Source organism: Odocoileus virginianus, chromosome 24 (genome assembly GCF_023699985.2).
Source record: "Odocoileus virginianus isolate 20LAN1187 ecotype Illinois chromosome 24, Ovbor_1.2, whole genome shotgun sequence".
NCBI lineage: Eukaryota > Metazoa > Chordata > Mammalia > Artiodactyla > Cervidae > Odocoileus > Odocoileus virginianus.
In genome coordinates this window covers 16,214,733-16,235,088 of record NC_069697.1, presented here as the reverse complement: position 1 = coordinate 16,235,088, position 20,356 = coordinate 16,214,733, and the positions used below count along the sequence as shown (strand labels likewise).

General features: G+C 35.8%; 1 protein-coding gene across 4 annotated transcripts in view; it reads left to right on the top strand.

Annotated features, from left to right (window-relative positions):
• Positions 1–20,356, top strand: part of CEP290 (centrosomal protein 290) — an 89,782-nt gene that overhangs the window by 31,566 nt on the left and 37,860 nt on the right. For all 4 annotated transcript variants that reach the window (XM_070454302.1, XM_070454301.1, XM_070454304.1 and 1 more), the window contains 9 exons: positions 1,110–1,212; positions 1,303–1,533; positions 5,445–5,618; positions 8,034–8,145; positions 15,070–15,275; positions 16,193–16,344; positions 18,135–18,246; positions 18,869–19,324; positions 20,078–20,242. In XM_070454302.1, the coding sequence (XP_070310403.1) occupies positions 1,110–1,212; positions 1,303–1,533; positions 5,445–5,618; positions 8,034–8,145; positions 15,070–15,275; positions 16,193–16,344; positions 18,135–18,246; positions 18,869–19,324; positions 20,078–20,242 (1,711 nt within the window). The remainder of the gene's footprint in view (positions 1–1,109; positions 1,213–1,302; positions 1,534–5,444; positions 5,619–8,033; positions 8,146–15,069; positions 15,276–16,192; positions 16,345–18,134; positions 18,247–18,868; positions 19,325–20,077; positions 20,243–20,356) is intronic.

Here is a 20,356-nt window from a genome sequence, read left to right as displayed (position 1 = left end):
CTGCTCTTCACCTCTGCTTTGTGTTTTAGTTTCTTGTCCATAAAATTCTGTGATAGTAATACTTTTTCATAGTTACTATTAATGTAATGACTTAATTATGTAAAATAATTAATTATGTGAAATGCCCAGATCTGAGTGTTTTGTGGATGTTATGGCCCATATGAACAGTTTGTGTCAGCATTTAGTAGTTCTTTTTCATCACCATCATCATTGTTCATGTGTTTTCATAGAGAACTAGCCTGTTCTTACCTCTGCCATCTCATCTGTACTAACGGACTAATATCTTTAGAAATAATTAGAATATCTGATCAAAGGTGGTTTAAACACTAAGAGTGATTATGATTTAATCCAACAAGAAAGCCAAAGCTAAGTATAGGGTCGGTCATGTTTGGGAATCTTCTGGTGTATGTCAGATTATCTCCTATGGTGGTGCAGGAGTTAGGAGTTCAGGGAAGATGGAACCATGTCCATTGAAGAAGACGGGTGTTTTCTTTTCACATAATTCTTTGTTTTTATTTATAAAATTTTTTCTAGAGGCCTCCAGCAGACTTAGATCTCATTAGCAGAATAGTAAATGAGCTCTCCAATTCATATGTCCAGGTTTGAGCCATTCAGTGCTGACACTATAAGTGGTTTATGCCAACCAGATTGGAGGTCTGGGTAGGCAACAATATATTATACACCTTCTTTAAGTCTAATGATTTATTACTTTGTATGCATTCTAAATATTTCCCGATTATTTAACACTCAAATTTAAGAATAGGGTCAGAATACCGAGACTTGATTTCCAGAGTAAGTTTGGAATATTGATTATTTTCTTAATCATTGCCTGTTTTTAATAAAATATTTACAAGATCCATTATCATTATATTGTAATAGTTATAGAGTAGTAATTTGTAGTTTAAATAATTTGATAAAATATACCTTCAGTTTATTAAATAATAATAATAACTTCCAGGATTAACCCTTTCAAATGGCATTTTAACTTATGTTACCATTATGTTGATTAGTTATAATTTCTCTTGTTTTATGGTAACTAAATTTCCATTATCTAAAGTTATCTCTTCCTATAGATTTACTGTATTGCTTTTTTAAAAAATTCTTTTAAGTGAAAAGGAGAACTGGAAAACAGAATCTGAAACAATGAAAGAGGAAAAAAAAAGACTTGAGGATCAAATCCAACAAGATGCTATAAAAGTAAAAGAATATAATGTAAGTAAAGCACTTTTAAAATCAATATGCAATATTATTCAAACTAAGATAGCTAGATTCAACAAGTAATATAAATGTGACTTTGTGCAGAATTTGCTCAGTGCTCTTCAGATGGATTCAGATGAAATGAAAAAAACACTTGCAGAAAATAGTAGAAAGATCACAGTCTTACAGGTGAATGAAAAGTCACTCATCCGGCAATACACTACTTTGGTAGAAATGGAGAGACAGCTTAGGAAAGAAAATGGGAAACAGAAGAATGAATTGATGTCAATGGAGGCTGAAGTTGGTGAAAAAATTGGACGTTTGCAACGTTTTAAGGTATGTCTGTTTTTTCTCAACTCTGAAAATTTTCAGATGAGAAGGATAGTATGATGACTAACTATCACCTGGATTAATAGTAAACAGTTATTAACATTTGACCATAGTTGCTCCATTTGCTTTTTGTAAGAGTATTTTAATTGCAGGCATTTCTCCCCTTAGGATTTTAGTATGCATCTCTAAAAAGAAGTCTTCTGTTTACATAACCACAGTAACTTTATCATACTTAACAAAATTGACAACAATACTTTATATATTGTTGAATGCCCAGACCACATTCACATTTCCTTAGTTGTCCCTGGGTCCAGTCAAGGACTCTGCATTGTCCTTGGATGTTTCATATCCTAAATCTTTTTAATATAGAATCTCTTCCTTTTCCTTTTCCCCTCTCTGAAAAATATTGAATGTTTAATTATATTCTGTCATAATTTTATTTTTTCCTCTAACCATTATATTTACTAAAAGTTAACCTTGAAGCTGTGGTTATATTCAAGGAAACATTTTGGCAAGAGCACTTTGTACTTTATAAATAACACTTTATATTGTATCATTCAAGAGATGGAATGTCTGGTAGTCCCATGTTTCATGATTGATAACTGTGTTAATGGGGAGACAGCCATATATCTCTATTTTTAAGTGATTTAGTTAATTAACTCTTTGGTAATGTTTTGATACCATGCAAATAACCAGTTCTTTATCAGTTCTCTAATGGTTTTAACATCCACTGGTAATTGTTGTTGCCTGACCCAATTATTTCATCAAGAGTTGCAAAAATCATTATTTTTCTAGTTTATTGTGTATATTTCTTTTATTAGCCGGAGAAGGCAATGGCAGCCCACTCCAGTACTCTTGCCTGGGGAATCCCATGGACGGGGGAGCCTAGTGGGCTGCCGTCTATGGGGTCGCAGAGTCAGACACGACTGAAGCGACTTGGCAGCCGCAGCAGCAGCAGCAACAGCATTTATTAGCAGACATTCTTTTATAAAAGAAACAGCTTTTCCTCATAAGCCAAAGCTCTTTAGTTATCTTGAAATATGGTTCCTACTGTCAGGCATAGTTTAAAGTTTCTTTACAGTTCTTACTGTCTTTATAATATCTCTAACTAAGGATGTGTCATCAAAATAACATATTCTATAGTGATGTGAAGTAATTTTTCTTTGTGTGGTTATGATATACATTCGCTGTGGTTAGGCTCATTTATTTTACATTTGTTTTCAATTTCAGGGATAACTTTTTAAAAATTAAATTTGAATACATAAAGCGTTTACACAAAAGATGTCATCAGAGAAATCTTACTTCTGTCCTTGTACCTTTTGCTTCATCATATTCCACCCATTCGCCTCTTTGTTGTTGTTGTTGTTTCGTTGCTAAGTCGTCTCCAACTCTTTTGTGACCCCATGAACTGTAGCCTGCCAGGCTCCTCTGAAATTTTCAGTGGGATTTCCCAGGCAAGAATACTGGAATGAGTTGCCATTTTCTACTCTGGGGAATCTTCCCAACCCAAGGATTGAACCTGCGTTTCCTGCATTGACAGGTGGGTTCTTTACTACTGAGCCACCTGGGAAGCCCTTCACCCCCTGTAGGTAACTGAAAATCCTTCTGTTTTCTTTCACAAGTGTTAGCAAAGACACAAAAAGCTGCATGTCATGCGTATTCTTTTACATCTTGCTTTACATCTGATCTTATAGCTTATTTAAGTATGCATATATTCCTTTGACATGTCTGAATTTATATAGGAGCATATAAATCTTCCCTGGTGACTTGGTGGTAAAGAATCCGCCTGAAGTGCAAGAAACATAGGTCCAATCCCTGGGTCAGGAAGAGCCCCTGGAGAAAGAAATGACATCCCACTCCAGTGTTCTTATGGGAGATCTCATGGACAGAGGAGCCTGGTGGGCTCCAGTTCATGGAGTAGCAAAAGACTTGGACATGATTTAGTGAGTAAATGACAAAACAATGTAAGCCATAGAATTCAAAGAAAAATTAAAATGTTACTTGAGTTCCTTGCCATCTCCTTTTAAATGTAATAATGAGTGAAATTGTCATGCTAATAAACCTACCTACAATATGAAATGTTCTTATTTTTGTGTTTTCTTTTGTAGAGTGTTTTTCTTGGGAGTATTGCAAATATGGTTAGTATTTGAAATGGAAGAAAGAACTGGAATTTTCTTCCTCTTCAGCCTGAATTTTTGTTTGTTTTTGCAACACTTTGAAAGCTAAAAAGAAAAGGGAGAGGGTTTTTTTTTTTTCATTTATTTATATTAGTTGGAGGCTAATTACTTTACAATATTGTAGTGGTTTTTGCCATACATTGATATGAATCAGCCATCGATTTACACGTGTTCCCCATTCTGAATCCCCCTCCCATCTCCCTCCCCATCCCATCCCTCTGGGTCATCCCAGTGCACCAGCCCTGAGCACTTGTCTCATGCATCAAACCTGGACTGGCGATCTGTTTCACAATTGATAATATACAAGTTTCAGTGCTATTCTCTCAGATCATCCCCCCCTCGCCTTCTCCCACAGAGTCCAAAAGTCTGTTCTATACATCTGTTTTTTAAAGATGGGAAACATGATCTCCCTCACCCCACAGCAAAAGTGAAACAGAATCCCAAGGGTAAGGTAAAATAGGGGATACTTATTTATATAGGGAAGTTTTCAAAATGAGATCTGAAGTACTATTATAAATATTTTCCCCTCATTATTCTACTTCAGAATGAATTATAACCATAAATCATTCTTTGGGTTTTTTTTTTCTTTTTTTAAATTTTTTTAAATGTTTGGCTCTGCCACTTGACTTGCAGGCTCTTAGCTCCCCGACCAGGGATTGAACCCTGGCCCCCACAGTGAAAGTGCTAAGTCCTAACACTGGACCATCGGGGAACTCATAAATTCTTTATCTTCCTCATGTCATAAATTTGGTTTTCTGTTCAGACATTTCTTTTTGGTGTTAATACGATGTCTTTAAGTAATGACTTTTATAGCTCTGTAGTTAAAGAGTTGAAGATAAACCAGGTAATTTAGACTTTGATATTATTTATCATAGATAGCTATGATCCAAACAAGTTTTTTCTCCCTGAATAATATTTTTCTGTGAACAGAAGATTTTCTTTAATTTTATAGCAAGTTTTTTTAATTATAAATAATCAGTAATAGGGACTTCCCTGGTAGCTCAGTGGTAAAGAATCTGCCTGACAGTGCGGGACACATGGTTTCGATCCCTGGTCTGGGAAGATCCGGCACATTGTGGAGCAGTTGAGCCTGTGTGCCGCAGCTGTTGAGCCTGTGACCTGGAGCCTGGGAACCATGACTACTGAAGCCCGCACGTCTTGGCGCCCGCGCTCTACAACAAGAGAAGCCGCCCGCAGTGAGGAGCACCGCACAGTGAGGAGCACCACAACTAGAGAGTAGCGCCTGCTTGGCACAACCAGAGAAGAGCCCTGCACTGCAGCAAAGACCCGGCACAGCCAAGAAGTAAAAATAAAAAAAGCAGAAATAGCCAAACTGTACATGTTACCTGCAGGGATGCACATTTTGCCTTTCAGTTTTCAAAAGACACATTTTAAAAAATCTTATAACATTTTAAAAAGCCATCCAAAATATTCTAAGTGATATGCTTTCTTGCTGCTATATGTACACTTTTCTCAAATTAACTGAATTTCATTTAACTATGACAGGAGTTATAAAAGAATTCATTTTATTTATGTTAAGATTTTCAATGTCCAAATATCATTTCTTATATGAAAGTAATTAATAATTATTGCAATATGTTTTCATACAGGATACATCTAATTTTTTTTTAATGATTCTGAAATCTGTTTTGCTTTCAGCTGTATTATTTCAAAAGTGGCTAGTGCTTTACCAGAAAAAAAAATACAACACTTCAATTCAATGTATCTTTATTTACATAGGAAATGGCCGTTTTCAAGATTGCAGCACTACAAAAAGTTGTAGATAATAGTGTCTCTCTGTCGGAACTAGAATTGTCCAATAGACAATACAATGAACTGACTGCTAAGTACAGAGATATCCTGCAAAAAGATAATATGCTTGTTCAAAGAACAAATAACTTGGAACACCTAGAGGTAAGTTGATGTGATCCGTAAATCTTGTGATATTAGCCTTTGTGGGTGTGTGTGGGGGGGGAGATACCTGTAGGTACAGAATAATTTCTGGACAGCTTCTTCCAGGTCATCTTCCTTAGCCCATTTGCATAATTTAGCTGAATCAGACCTCTTAATCAGACCTCTTAAGCCAGGCACTTAAAAAAGAAAAAAACATGAAACATATAGGATAATGTAATCAAAAGAGAGAGCATTACTAAGCATCCACCAGTTTCTCTTACCCTGATCTCGGATTCCCTCATGGCCCATAGTTTTTGGGGATGGATATAGCAGAGAGTAGATGAGACATAAGTCACTCTTTCTGGACCATGGGTGACCTCTGCAAATCCGGAGCCTTTCTTACTGCCCAGAGAGAGGAGTGGCATGGAGTGTCTTGGTTTAATTCAAGGAGTCTGAAAAAACCCTGGTGGCTCAGATAGTAAAGAATCTGCCTGCATTGCAAGAGATCAGGGTTTGATCCCTGAGTTGAGAAGATCTCCTAGAGAAGGGCCCCACTCCCAGGATTCTTGGAGAATTCCATGGATAGAGGAGCCTGGTGGGCTACAGTCCATGGGGTCTCATAGAGTTGGACAGGACTGAGCGACTAACACTTTCACTTTCATGAATAGGACCCAAGACCCTTTATAATTCTCTTCTAGCCGCTTGATCTTCATACGTTTTACATTAAACTCCTGTTTTTGTTTCTCTTCTTCATCAAAAATAAGAAACTATGTCTTTTGGTTCATTTTCTTTTATGATACTCGCATTGAAGTAGAATGAGATCTAAATCTTTTGGTTGGAAAGCTATCACTTGTTTAGAGGGACATATTCAAGAAAATATTCTAGAGAGGGAGATGGGAGGGGGGATCTGGATGGGGAATACTTGTAAATCCATGGCTGATTCATGTCAATGTATGACAAAACCCACTAAAATATTGTAAAGTAATTAGCCTCCAACTAATAAAAATAAAAAAAATATTCTGAATAGCTTTCAGTGGCTCCTACACAATTACCTGTTTTTGTTGTCCAGTTGTTCAGTCGTGTCCAACTCTTTGCAACCCCATGGACTGCAGTATGTCAGGCTTCCCTGTATCACAAATTGCCGGAGCTTACTCAAACTCATGTCCATCGAGTCGGTGATGCCATCCAACCATCTCATCCTCTGTCATCCCCTTCTCCTCCCACCTACAATCTTTCCCAGCATCAAGGTCTTTTCTAATGAGTCAGTTCTTTGCATCAGGTGGCCAAAGTATTGGAGTTTCAGCTTCAGCATCAGTCCTTCCAATGAATATTCAGGACTGATTTCCTTTAGGATGGACTGGTTGGATCTCCTTGCAGTCCAAGGGACTCTCAAGAGTCTTCTTCAACACCACAGTTCAAAAGCATCAATTCTTCAGTGCTCAGCTTTCTTTACAGTCCAACTCTCACATCCATACATGACTACTGGAAAAACCAAGGCTTTGACTAGACAGACTTTTGTTGGCAAAGTAGTGTCTCTGCTTTTTAACATGCTGTCTAGGTTGTCGTAACTTTTCTTCCAAGGAGCAAGCATCTTTTAATTTCATGACTGCAGTCACCATCTGCAGTGATTTTGGAGCCCCAGAAAATAAAGTCTCACAGTTTCCACTGCTTCCCCATCTATTTGCCATGAAGTGATGGGACCAGATGCCATGATCTTAGTTTTCTGAATGTTGAGTTTTAAGCCAACTTTTTCACTCTCCTCTTTCACTTTCATCAAGAGGCTCTTTAGTTCTTCTTTGCTTTCTGCCATGAGTGTGGTGTCATATGCATTTCTGAGGTTATTGATATTTCTTCTGGCAGTCTTGATTCCAGCTTATGCTTCATCCAGTCCAGCAGTTCTCATGATGTACTCTGCATATAAGTTAAATAAGCAGGGTGACCATATACAGCCTTGACATACTCCTTTTCCTATTTGGAACCAGTCTGTTGTTCGTGTCCATACCCTCATTTCAATGTTACATCCTACTTGCTGCCACCAGAATGGTCATTCTAAACAGGAATCTGACGATGTCCTTCCCTTCCTTAAGGGAAGGTTGTGTAACTATTGAGTATCCCTGTTGGCCAAAAGTGAGCATGGCATAAGCTAGTACTCAGAAGGTTAGGATATACAGGATATACAAGTATACAATTTTATATACTGGATATACAAGATTTTGATGATTATTTTAAAATAGTATTTTATATGTGTGTTTATACAACATATATACATGTGTATGTCTATATTTGTGTTACATCTATGGAACATGTACTTTTGTTAAAAAAAAATAGATGGTGAGCTTTAGGAGATTATTATGTAAAGTTATGACATTGTCACTTCTGTGGTATTAGTCTGAATTACAGGGTACTTTCTCAGTGATGTTGCTGTTTTGTTTATAGTGTGAAAATGCATCCCTAAAAGAGCAAATGGAGTCTGTCAGTAAAGAGCTGGAGATTACCAAAGAAAAGCTTCACACCATTGAACAAGCCTGGGAGCAAGAAACTAAACTAGGTAAGCATTATGACTCTGATAATATAATAGTTAAGATCTAATAGTGAATATTTTTTTCATTTAAAGTTCTCTTTCTATACCAGATAGATAAAAAGAAAGTTGTTTGATAAAAAATGAACTCTCTGCCTAACTGTTTAACAGGCAGTTGATGAATACTATGTTGTACTAATCTCTACCAAGATTTGGTTTTTAGTTATTAAATTGGGTTTGTTTCTAATGAAATCATATGTGCTAAAATTTATGAGTTAGCATTAGGTATATTGAACTGTTTAAGAATTAATGCAGATGATAATTTTGAAATATCTGTATTTTAATGACAGTATAATGGGCTCTTTCACTCTGTGTAAGGTTATATTAGCAATATATGTTTTGATATTTTTAAATTAAAAGATGACCTTGAACATATTGCTCATAGTTTCACTAATATATCATTTTTGTATTACCTTATACATATTTATATATATTTATATACTTAAAATTATAATAAACATTTTATGCTATATTTAGTAGATACAAAATATTTTTTATTCATCATACTTATATTCATGCTATAAATTACTGTGTTTGAGGGATTAAATCACCAGCTTTTCTGAGTTTTGCTATTGCTTATTTATTGCTGCAGTCAACATTTTCATGTGTATCTGAACAGAGATATTATTGTTTCAAAGGGTATTAAATTCTATGTGGCTTGCTTATTAGTTTTTCAAATGGTTTTCCTAGCTCATAAGATTTAAGTTATTTTATCTTACTAGCATTATGCTTTATACTTTACAAATAAATTTGCTTCTTTGGGTAAGGTGTTTCTTTTAATTTGCTTGTTTTCTATACCTTGGAGCTCTAATATTTTTCAAGGTTTCTGTTACTGTTAAATTGTTAACTGAGACATAGTTTAGAGAGAGGCTTATATTGGGAAGTCTAAAATAAACTACTTTTAGAAATGTGATTTTTAATTCATTAAGAGATTAAAAGTGATTTGACTTTCATGTAACCCTTAAATGAAAGAAGATGCCATTTTAAATAAGATAGAGAAAAGAATATTATATACTGTTTCAGTAAGCTCTTTGTGCATCCTATCCTATGTCTCTTTAATAAGTGCTGAATTCCTTGTAGAAATTCCTTAATTTCAAATACTTTAAAAGCTTTTATTTCCTGTTGCCCTTCCTTATCTCTTTGTTTATAAGTGTCACTTTATTAGCTTTTGTTCCTGCAGGAATTGATTGGTATTGGCTGTTATTCTCCCTCAGTTCAGTTCAGTTCAGTTCAGTCTCTCAGTCGCGTCCGACTCTTTGCGACCCCATGAATTGCAGCACGCCAGGTGTCCCTGTCCATCACCAACTCCCGGAGTTGACTCAAACTCATGCCCATCGAGTCGGTGATGCCATCCAGCCATCTCATCCTCTGTCATCCCCTCCTCCTCCTGCCCTCAATCTTTCCCAACATCAGGGTCTTTTCCAATGAGTCAACTCTTCACATGAGGTGGCCAAAGTACTGGAGTTTCAGCTTCAGCATCAGTCCTTCCAATGAACACCCAGGACTGATCTCCTTTAGGATGGACTGGTTGGATCTCCTTTCAGTCCAAGGGACTCTCAAGAGTCTTCTCCAACACCACAGTTCAAAAGCATCAATTCTTCAGTGCTCAGCTTTATTCACCATTCAACTCTCACATCCATACCTAACTACTGGAAAAACCATGGCCTTGACCAGATGGACCTTTGTTGGCAAAGTAATGTCTCTGCTTTTAAATATGCTATCCAGCTTGGTCATAACTTTTCTTCCAAGGAGTAAGTGTCTTTTAATTTCATGGCTGCAATCACCATCCGCAGTAATTTTGGAGCCCCCAAAAATCAAGTCAGCCACTGTTTACACTGTCTCCCCATCTATTTCCCATGAGGTGATGGGACCAGATGCCATGATCTTAGTTTTCTGAATGTTAAGCTTTAAGCCAACTTTTTCACTCTCCTCTTTCACTTTCATCAAGAGGCTTTTTAGTTCCTCTTCACTCTCTGCCATAATGGTGGTGTCATCTGCATATCTGAGGTTATTGATATTTCTCCCAGCAATTGATTCCAGCTTGTGCTTCTTCCAGCCCAGCGTTTCTCATGAGGTACTCTGCATATAAGTTAACTAAGCAGGGTGACAGTATACAGCCTTGACGTACTCCTTTTCCTATTTGGAACCAGTCTGTTGTTCCATGTCCAGTTCTAACTGTTGCTTCCTGACCTGCATATAGGTTTCTCAAGAGGAGGGCAGGTGGTCTGGTATTCCCATCTCTTTCAGAATTTTCCACAGTTTATTGTGATCCACACAGTCGAAGGCTTTGGCGTAGTCAATAAAGCAGAAATAGATGTTTTTCTGGAACTCTCTTGCTTTTTCGATGATCCGGCAGACATTGGCAATTTGATCTCTGGTTCCTCTGCCTTTTCTAAAACTATCTTGAACATCTGGAAGTTCTTCGTTCACATATTGCTAAAGCCTGGCTTGGAGAATTTTGAGCATTACTTTACTAGTGTGAGAGATGAGTGCAATTCTGCGGTAGTTTGAGCATTCTTTGGGATTGCCTTTCTTAGGGATTGAAATGAAAACTGACCTTTTCCAGTCCTGTGGCCACTGCTGAGTTTTCCAAATTTGCTAGCATATTGAGTACAGCACTTTCTTTTTTTTTTTTTTTTTTTAAATTTACTTATTTTTATTTTTATTTTTTTTTCCCATTTATTTTTATTAGTTGGAGGCTAATTACTTTATAGCATTGCAGTGGTTTTTGTCATACATTGAATTAGCCATGGATTTACATGTATTCCCCATCCCGGTCCCCCCTCCCACCTCCCTCTCCACCCCATCCCTCTGGGTCCTCCCAGTGCACCAGGCCTGAGCACTTGTCTCATGCATCCAACCTGGGCTGGTGATCTGTTTCACCCTAGATATACATGTTTCGATGCTGTTCTCTTGAAACATCCCACCCCCGGGTTCTCCCATAGAGTCCACAAGTCTGTTCTATACATCTGAGTCTCTTTTTCTTTTTTTGCATATAGGGTTATCGTTACCATGTTTCTAAATTCCATGTATATGTGTTAGTATACTGTAATGGTCTTTATCTTTCTGGCTTACTTCGCTCTGTATAATGGGCTCCAGTTTCACCCATCTCATTAGAACTGATTCAAATGAATTCTTTTTAACGGCTGAGTAATATTCCATGGTGTATATGTACCACAGCTTCCTCATCCATTCATCTGCTGATGGGCATCTAGGTTGCTTCCATGTCCTGGCAATTATAAACAGTGCTGCGATGAACATTGGGGTGCACGTGTCTCTTTCAGATCTGGTTTCCTTGGTGTATATGCCTAGAAGTGGTATTGCTGGGTCATATGGCAGTTCTATTTCCAGTTTTTTAAGAAATCTCCACACTGTTTTCCATAGCGGCTGAGTACAGCACTTTCACAGCATCATCTTTCAGGATTTGAAATAGCTCAACTGGAATTCCATCACATCCACTAGCTTTGTTTGTAGTGATGCTTTCTAAGGCCCACTTGACTTCACATTCCTGGATGTCTGGCTCTAGGTCAGTGATCACACCATTGTGATTATCTGGATCATGAAGATCTTTTTTGTACAGTTCTTCTGTGTATTCTTGCCACCTCTTCTTAGTATCATCTGCTTCTGTTAGGTCCATACCATTTCTGTCCTTTATCGAACCCATCTTTGCCTGAAATGTTCCCTTGTTATCTCTAATTTTCTTGAAGAGATCTCTAGTCTTTCCCATTCTATTGTTTTCCTCTGTTTCTTTGCATTGATCGCTGAGGAAGGCTTTCTTATCTCTCCTGGCTATTCTTTGGAACTCTGCATTCAAATGGGAATATCTTTCCTTTTCTCCTTTGCTTTTCGCTTCTCTTCTTCTCACAGCTATTTGTAAGGCCGCCTCAGACAACCATTTTGCCTTTTTGCATTTCTTTTCTATGGGGATTATCTTGATCCCTGTCTCCTGTACAATGTGACGAACCTCCATCCATAGTTCATCAGGCTCTCTGTCTATCAGATCTAGTCCCTTAAATCTATTTCTCACTTCCACTGTATAGTCATAAGAGATTTGATTTAGGTCATACCTGAATGGTCTAGTGGTTTTCCCTACTTTTTTCAGTTTAAGCCTGAATTTGGCAATAAGGAGTTCATTGTCTGAGCCACAGTCAGCTCCTGGTCTTGTTTTTGCTGACTGTATAGAGCTTCTCCATCTTTGGCTGCAAAGAATATAATCAATCTAATTTCGGTGTTGACCATCTGGTGATGTCCATGGGCAGAGCCTTCTCTTGTGTTGTTGGAAGAGAGTGTTTGCTATGACCAGTGTGTTCTCTTGGCAAAACTGTTAGCCTTTGCCCTGCTTCATTCCGTACTCCAAGGCCAAATTTGCCTGTTACTCTCTTAACTTCCTACTTTTGCATTCCAGTCCCTTATAATGAAAAGGACATCTTTTTCGGGTGTTAGTTCTAAAAGGTCTTGTAGGTCTTCATAGAACTGTTCATCTTCAGCTTTTTCAGCGTTACTGGTTGGGGCATAGGCTTGGATTACTGTGATATTGAATGGTTTGCCTTGGAAACGAAGAGAGATCATTCTGTCGTTTTTGAGATTGCATCCAAGTACTGCATTTCGGACTCTTTTGTTGACCATGATGGCTACTCCATTTCTTCTAAGGGATTCCTGCCCACAGGAGTAGATATAATGGTCATCTGAGTTAAATTCACCCATTGCAGTCCATTTTAGTTTGCTGATTCCTAGAATGTCGACGTTCACTCTTGCCATCTCCTGTTTGACCACTTCCTCTCCCTAGGACACTCCAAATACAGGAGTGTCTCTTTTCACTATCAGAGTTTAGCTCAAAAGAGAATGCAAAGGGGTTTTATATTCTTTGTATGTTTATATTTACTGCAACTTTTTTTCTGTCCTTCATGGTGCTTACTTGCCTAAATGGTTCCACAATGTTTTCCTAACACATTTAGCTTTTCAGTAATGTTACTACTAGTTATTTGATCACTGCCTGCGGCAACTATTCTAAAATCATAGACTATTTTAAAGATACATACAGGACAAAATGATGTACTTCTTAAAACTGATGTAGACACCAAAACAATTTGCCTGGTTTCAAAAAATTTTATGTACTTTTGAGCAAACTCAGTTATAGGACGCAAGCTTGTGAAGCTAGAAAGATAGGAGTAGGGCATTATTGTAAAAGACAAAATGAATCACTGCACAGTTCCTTAAAATAATTGACTTCCCTGAACATAATGATTAATTGATACTCTAAAAAATAAAACTCTTTACCAAATTTTGTCTTTTTCCTGGAGCATGTCTGTTATGCATAACAGAAATATTCATTTTCTCTTCTTAAAAAATGACTAAAGACATTCCTACATGATATCTTTCCATTGTAAATTGGGGTGTTTTTTTTGTTTTCTTTTCATTTAAGCACAAACTTTTGTGTCCAAAGATAAGCTATACAAACTACATATATGAGATGAGGGCATAATAACTAATAAAATTAACTAAAATAAATTACTTGAGGGTGGTCCAGTGACCAAGATTCTGCACTGCTACATCAGGAGGTCTGGGTTCGATCCCTGGTCAGGGAACTAGATCCCATATGCTACAACTAAGAGTTCTCATGCTGCAACTAAAAGACCACACATTCTGCAACAAAGATTGAAGACCTGTGTGTGGCAACTGAGACCTGCTACAGCCGAACAAATAAATAAATATTTAAAGATGATTATAAAATAATGGGATTCTCCAGGCAAGAATACTTGAGTGGGTTGTCATTTCCTGCACCAGGGGATCTTCCCAACCCAGGGATTAAACCTGCATCTCTTTGATCTTCTGCATTGGCAGACAGTGTCTTTGCCACTAATGCCACCTGGGAAGCCCATTAGATATGTACAAAAGCCAAATAATAATCATGGTTAAAGAAGGTATTGGGTGAAATCCATAAATCACATGGCTTCAGCTTTTACTTTTTTACTCTTTAAGACTTTAAAAGTAAAGTCAGTGAACTTGCATTCAGGAGTAGTGTTACTTCACTGTATTTCTTCTGATAGTGTGTTTCTCAGTTAACAAAATGTATTGCCCTTTTTTGACTTCCTATTTGTGACACCTTCTATACTACATCTTTTACATTGTTACTTCTGTACAGGCATACGTTGGACATACTGCAAGTTCAGGTCTAGACCAGCACAACAAAACAAATAGTGCAAAAAATGAGTCACAGAAATTTTTTGAGTCACCAAAAAATTTATGTTTACAAAAATTTATAAAAATTATGTTTACACTATACTATAGTTTATTAGGTGTGCAATTGTATTATATATAAACAAATAATGGGCATACCTTCATCCTAAAATACTTTAGTGCTAAAAAATACTAGCCATCATCTGAACCTTCAAGTTGTCATAGTAGTAGCATCAAAGATCATTCATCATGGATCACATCACAAATACACTAGTCATGGAAAAGGGTGAAATATTGTGAGAATTCCCACTGTGACTCAGAAGCACGAAGTGCGCAAACGGTATTGGAAAAATGGCACCAGTGGACTCCCTCAGCTCAGGCCTGTTGCCACATAACTTCAATTTAAAAACAAAAAGAAAAAAATGCAGTTATCTGCAAAGCTCAATAAAGTAAAGCACGATATGCCTCTCCTCCTATGAAGAATAATTTTTATGATCATTTGATTGATGAAACATGGAAGTTCCAGAGAGATTAAATGGGGTAGGTAGCATACAGACAAGATGTAACAGCTACGACTGGTGTCCAGGTCTGTCATAATTCAAAAGGCTCATGTGTTTTCCACAGAACCGTACTACCTCCTTATATGATGTCTAAAATATTGGGGATAAGATTTTGATAAGAAGAGCATGAGATTTACCAATATATCGTTGCACATAGGAAATGAATCTAACATGGATAAGGCAAAGAAATCTGTAACCAACAGTGAGATTGTTTCTATTTCAAAAAAAATCACTATGCTGGAGATGAAGGAATTAAATGAAAGGCAGCGGGCTGAACATTCTCAAAAAATGTACGAACATGTGAAGACTTCACTACAGCAAATGGAAGAACGCAATTTTGAATTGGAAACCAAATTTGCTGAGGTTTGATATTATAATTTTTATCATACAGTTAGAGAGTAAAGAATTATTCATGGTAGCCATTGTATTATTGGAAGAAGTTTGTTTGTAACTCTGAAGCAGCATATTAATATGGTGCTTGTGTTTCATGTAATGGATAAATAATCTAGTTTTATATCTGAAATGTTAAAAAGAAACCATGTATTCCTGTGATTGAGTTCTTATTTCTTACCAGCATTACAAAATTTAGATTTAATGTGCACAACGATGTTATTTGCTTAATAATGGAATTTCCTTCCATTGTCATCCATTCATTTAGCAGTTATTGTTTCTGAGTGCCTGTAACATTCCAGATACTGTGTGGGTGCTGGACTTACAGCACAAGTAAGAAAGACAGTTACCTCTCCTCTCAGGGACTTCATTCTAATAGAAAGTTTTAGACTTTTTTGATATGGTCAAAATTATTAAATTGTTTGGCAATAATATAGTTTGCAAATATTCATCAATTTACAATGAAGCAGCACTCTTCCTTGAGAATTAGTAAATTTCTCAGGTCATTCATGTTATTTTGTTTGTTTTAACTGAGTCATTAAGTAATATATTAAAATATTACTAATATTAACTAGATTTATTTATAGATGATATAATTGAAGTAATATATAACAAGCATTTAAAGTGAATTAAGGGTATCATAGATTCATATCTTATTAGATTATGAGTTGACCAATATAAATGACTTGGTGGGTTGACATATAACTAGAGTTTTCCTAATTTGTTCCTGGCTTTTTCTCTCCTTATCATCTTCAATCTATTCTTAATACTTGACACCCAAATTAGTATCTGGAGTAAAATAAAGAAGACTGTAGGATGCTTAAAGTTATATTAAAAGGAAAACTTCACCAAAAACTAGTATTTCTGAACATGTTTTGTTATTTTCCCAGCTTACCAGAATCAATTTGGAGGCACAGAAAGTGGAACAGATGTTAAGAGATGAATTAGCTGACAGTGTGAGCAAGACAGTAAGTGATGCTGACAGGCAACACATTCTAGAATTAGAGAAGAGTGAAATGGAACTAAAGGTTGAAGTATCAAAGTAAGTGCATGTGCAAGTTTTAGTCATTTGATGAGCTGTGTCCATGTTAGTCTTTTGGTTAGCTGTATCCACTGCACTTTGTGAAACCTCGTTGCGGTGGTACAGGGCAGTATCCTTAGTGGCAGTTGATGCGGTTTCTTTTTGTAAGAACTCTGTTAAGTAATGTTAACAAGGTTGATATTTAACTGGCATACATAGTAATGTTGGAGAGGAAATAACTTCTCAAGATTTACATTTATCAGAGTCCAGTATTACAGAAAACACAGAACTTGGCATCAGGACCCTATGAGATCTATTTTTTTTTTCACATAGTATTTTTTTGGAAGGAAGGGTTGTGGCATTTGTTTAAACTTACTAAGAGTAATAGTATATCTACTTACAGTGGGGTTGCTGTAAACATATAAAGAGCAATTCAGATTTGATTCAGTTTGCATATCTTGGGTATCTGCTGTGTACCGTGTGTGGGCTCATTTGTTGTCATGTCTGACTCTTTGTGACCCCATGAGCTGTCGCCCACCAGGCTCCTCTGTCCATGGAATTCTCCCTTCAAGAATACTGGAGTGGGTTGCCATTTCCTTCTCTAGGGAATCTTCCCATCCCAGGGCTCTCACCTGCATCTCCTACACTGGCAGGTGGATGAGCACCTGGGAAGCTACCCACTATGTGCTGTGCTTTGTATTAAATATATATTGAATCATCCTAATCCACTTAATAATCCAGATAACATTTGTTGTTTTCATTTTACATAAAGAAACAGTTTATTCTCTTAGAATTCAAAATATATGTAGGAGGAAGTACTATACATCAGGTAGTGCTTGTATTCATTTGTTTTAATCATGTGTTAACTGCTTTAGAGTGGTGTGAGGATCCTTGAGTTGATTCCTCAATCTAAAATAATTAGTAAAAAGAGTTATGGCTTACCCATAAAGTTATAGCCACTGTTTTGGAACCTTGTTTTGGTAATATCACTCATTTTCAGCCCTTTCACTATAAAGGACTCTTTTATTCTTCTTATGTCATGGACCTCACCTTTTTTAGTAAACTAAGTTAGAATTAATCATTTTGTTGTATTTTAATTGATTAAGACTTATATAACTGGCAGTGAGAGTTTCTAATCAATATGAGGAAACCAGACTTATCAGTTACACTGGACTAAAATTTCTCCAGTCCAAAGTAAAATGCATTTTACTTTACCTATTTAATCTTACCACAGTAGTCATATAGGACATTTAATAATTATCATCAAGCTCCCCTCCTTTTTTGGTAATTGTAATAAATGTATAATCATTTTCACATTTCTGCTAACTTATAAATTAAAGCCAATCAAAGCATTCATTAATTGACCTTGAAATTTTAAATTTCTGTAACCTTAACTGTACAATTTGTCAAGTAAGCCTACCTAATACCTTATTCCAGCTATACCAAACCATGGTAACAAGCGTCTCATGAAAAAAATTGTGAGAGGAGTTTGTTGATCATTTATGTTTGGAAAATGTATATGTACAGATTGAGATCCTTTTTTACTTTAGAACTTCTCAGAGCATTTGATGTGATACTGTGTATATGAATTTTCAAGGGAGAGGAATGTTGGGAATGCAGAGGTTAAAACTTGCTAACCTCTCATGGAATTATGTTTCATGAAATACTTCAGGAAACTTTACTATTTCATTAAAAGAAGAGAAGCTGCAGGCTAACAACTTTTCTACAAGGGTCTAGAAATTGGAAATTCTAGTATTTATTTACTTAGAGTATATATCTAATCATATCTGAAGTATCTTATTACTTCCTAGACTAAAAGAGATTTCTGATATTGCCAAAAGGCAAGTTGAAATTTTGAATGCACAGCAACAGTCCAGGGAGAAGGAAGTAGAGTCCATCAGAACACAGCTGTTAGACTATCAGGTATGTGCAGTATTAACTCTTTGACACAGAGTCTTTTCTTTTCCAAAATTTACATTAAATATTGGATCATTTTGTATTTTTAATCAGGATATATAAAATAGAGGCTCCTGTTCCTTAATTGTAACTTGATTAGAAAAACTTTAATTTGAAATGCCATTGATAACACACAAAAGCATTTAAATGCTTACAGATGCATTGTGCCAACTACTGATCACAATTCAGACAACGGGGAGAAATATGTCTTTCATAACAGTATTGTTTCTTATATCTATGTACAGTTCTTCACATATTCTCACATTATAGTTTTTTTAGGATTAAAAAAATTCCCCGTTGTCTACATTAGTAGTATTATCAGTATTGTTATTTACATATGGAAGTATAAAAAAAGCTTTGTAATATTCCAACTGGTATGTAGTTAGGCGCCAGATTTAGATTTTAAATAAGTTGCATTCTACTTCTTTTTCTTCTTCACTCTTTTGCAAATTATGTTAAAGCAAGGTTAGATTTTTGTCGGATCTCATGTAGCATATTGTTTTCAATTAGTAAATTCTGATTTTTAAATCCTTGGTAAGTTTTACTGGGAAAACTTGAAACTTACGACAAATATTTATTTTTGTATTAGGCACAGTCTGACGAAAAGGCGCTCATTGCCAAGCTGCACCAACACGTAGTCTCTCTCCAAGCTGGTGAGGCTGCTGCCCTCAGTAAGCTGGAGTCACTGACAGCTAAACTGCGGAAGGTGGAGGCCCAAAATTTGCGCTTAGAGCAGAAGCTTGATGAAAAAGAACAAGCTCTCTTTTATGCCCGTTTGGAGGGGAGAAACAGAGCAAAACATCTGCGCCAAACAATTCAGTCTCTAAGACGACAGTTTAGTGGAGCTTTACCTTTGGCACAACAGGAAAAGTTCTCTAAGACAATGATTCAGTTACAAAATGACAAACTTAAGATAATGGAAGAAATGAAAAATTCTCAACAAGAGCATAGAAGTCTGAAGAACAAAACACTGGAGATGGAATTAAAGTTAAAGGGACTGGAGGATTTAATAAGCACTTTAAAGGATGCCAGGGGAGCCCAAAAGGTAAAACACTGATTTTAAGTTCAGTATTTTTGAAAGAGTTACATAATAATTTTGAGTTAATATGTGCCTATGTGGAAAATGCTTAGTATATGAGCAAAATTCCAGATATAATTTATTAATTTAGATTTTATAAATTAGGAGTTTGGGCTATTAGAATATCTGTTTATAAATAAAATGAGATTCCTCTAAGCCATAGTTTCAGTAGAAATGCTTAGATTGTAATATCAAAGAATTTTAAGCACTCTAGGAAAGTATATATTAATTAAATATTAATTGTAATTATTCTTAAACATTATAGTGATTAAACAAGTAGTTGGCCCATGTTTATTTTTTAATGTAATTTTGTTTTTACTCTTATTTGGAGGAACTAATGAAAAATAATTATTTTGAAATTAAATTTTATTCTCTAGGCTAGAAACATTTGGGATTTTTGTTTATGAAAGTTAAACCAATGTTGCAATTACACACAAACACTAAGGACCCAAAAAATACATGAAAGTAAATGAATAAATAAATGTGAATGGTAGTGATATCCATTTCAGCATCTTTTGAAAAATGTTTTATGTTAAGCATCTATGTATTAAAAAAGTCTATAGAAACTCTAAATAAACTTTTCTTTTTGGCACCACCAAGGATAATTTTATATATTATTTTAGAATGTCCATTAGTTTGTATTAAAATCATTAAGATCAGTAGAGAAATACATTATTAACATAATATTAACATTTATATATGTAATTTATAAATATTTAGGTAATCAGTTGGCACACAAAAATAGAAGAACTCCGTCTTCAAGAGCTTAAACTCAATCGAGAATTAGTCAAGGATAAAGAAGAAATAAAATATTTGAATAATATAATTTCCGAATATGAGCATACAATCAGTAGTCTGGAGGAAGAAATTGTGCAGCAGAATAAGGTTTCATTTTATATTTATTTTGGTGTTTTGTTGCTAAGATTTTTAATATAACGACATTGCATTGATGACTACGTTATTTTCATAATCAAGTATAGCTTCTATTATTATTCTTAT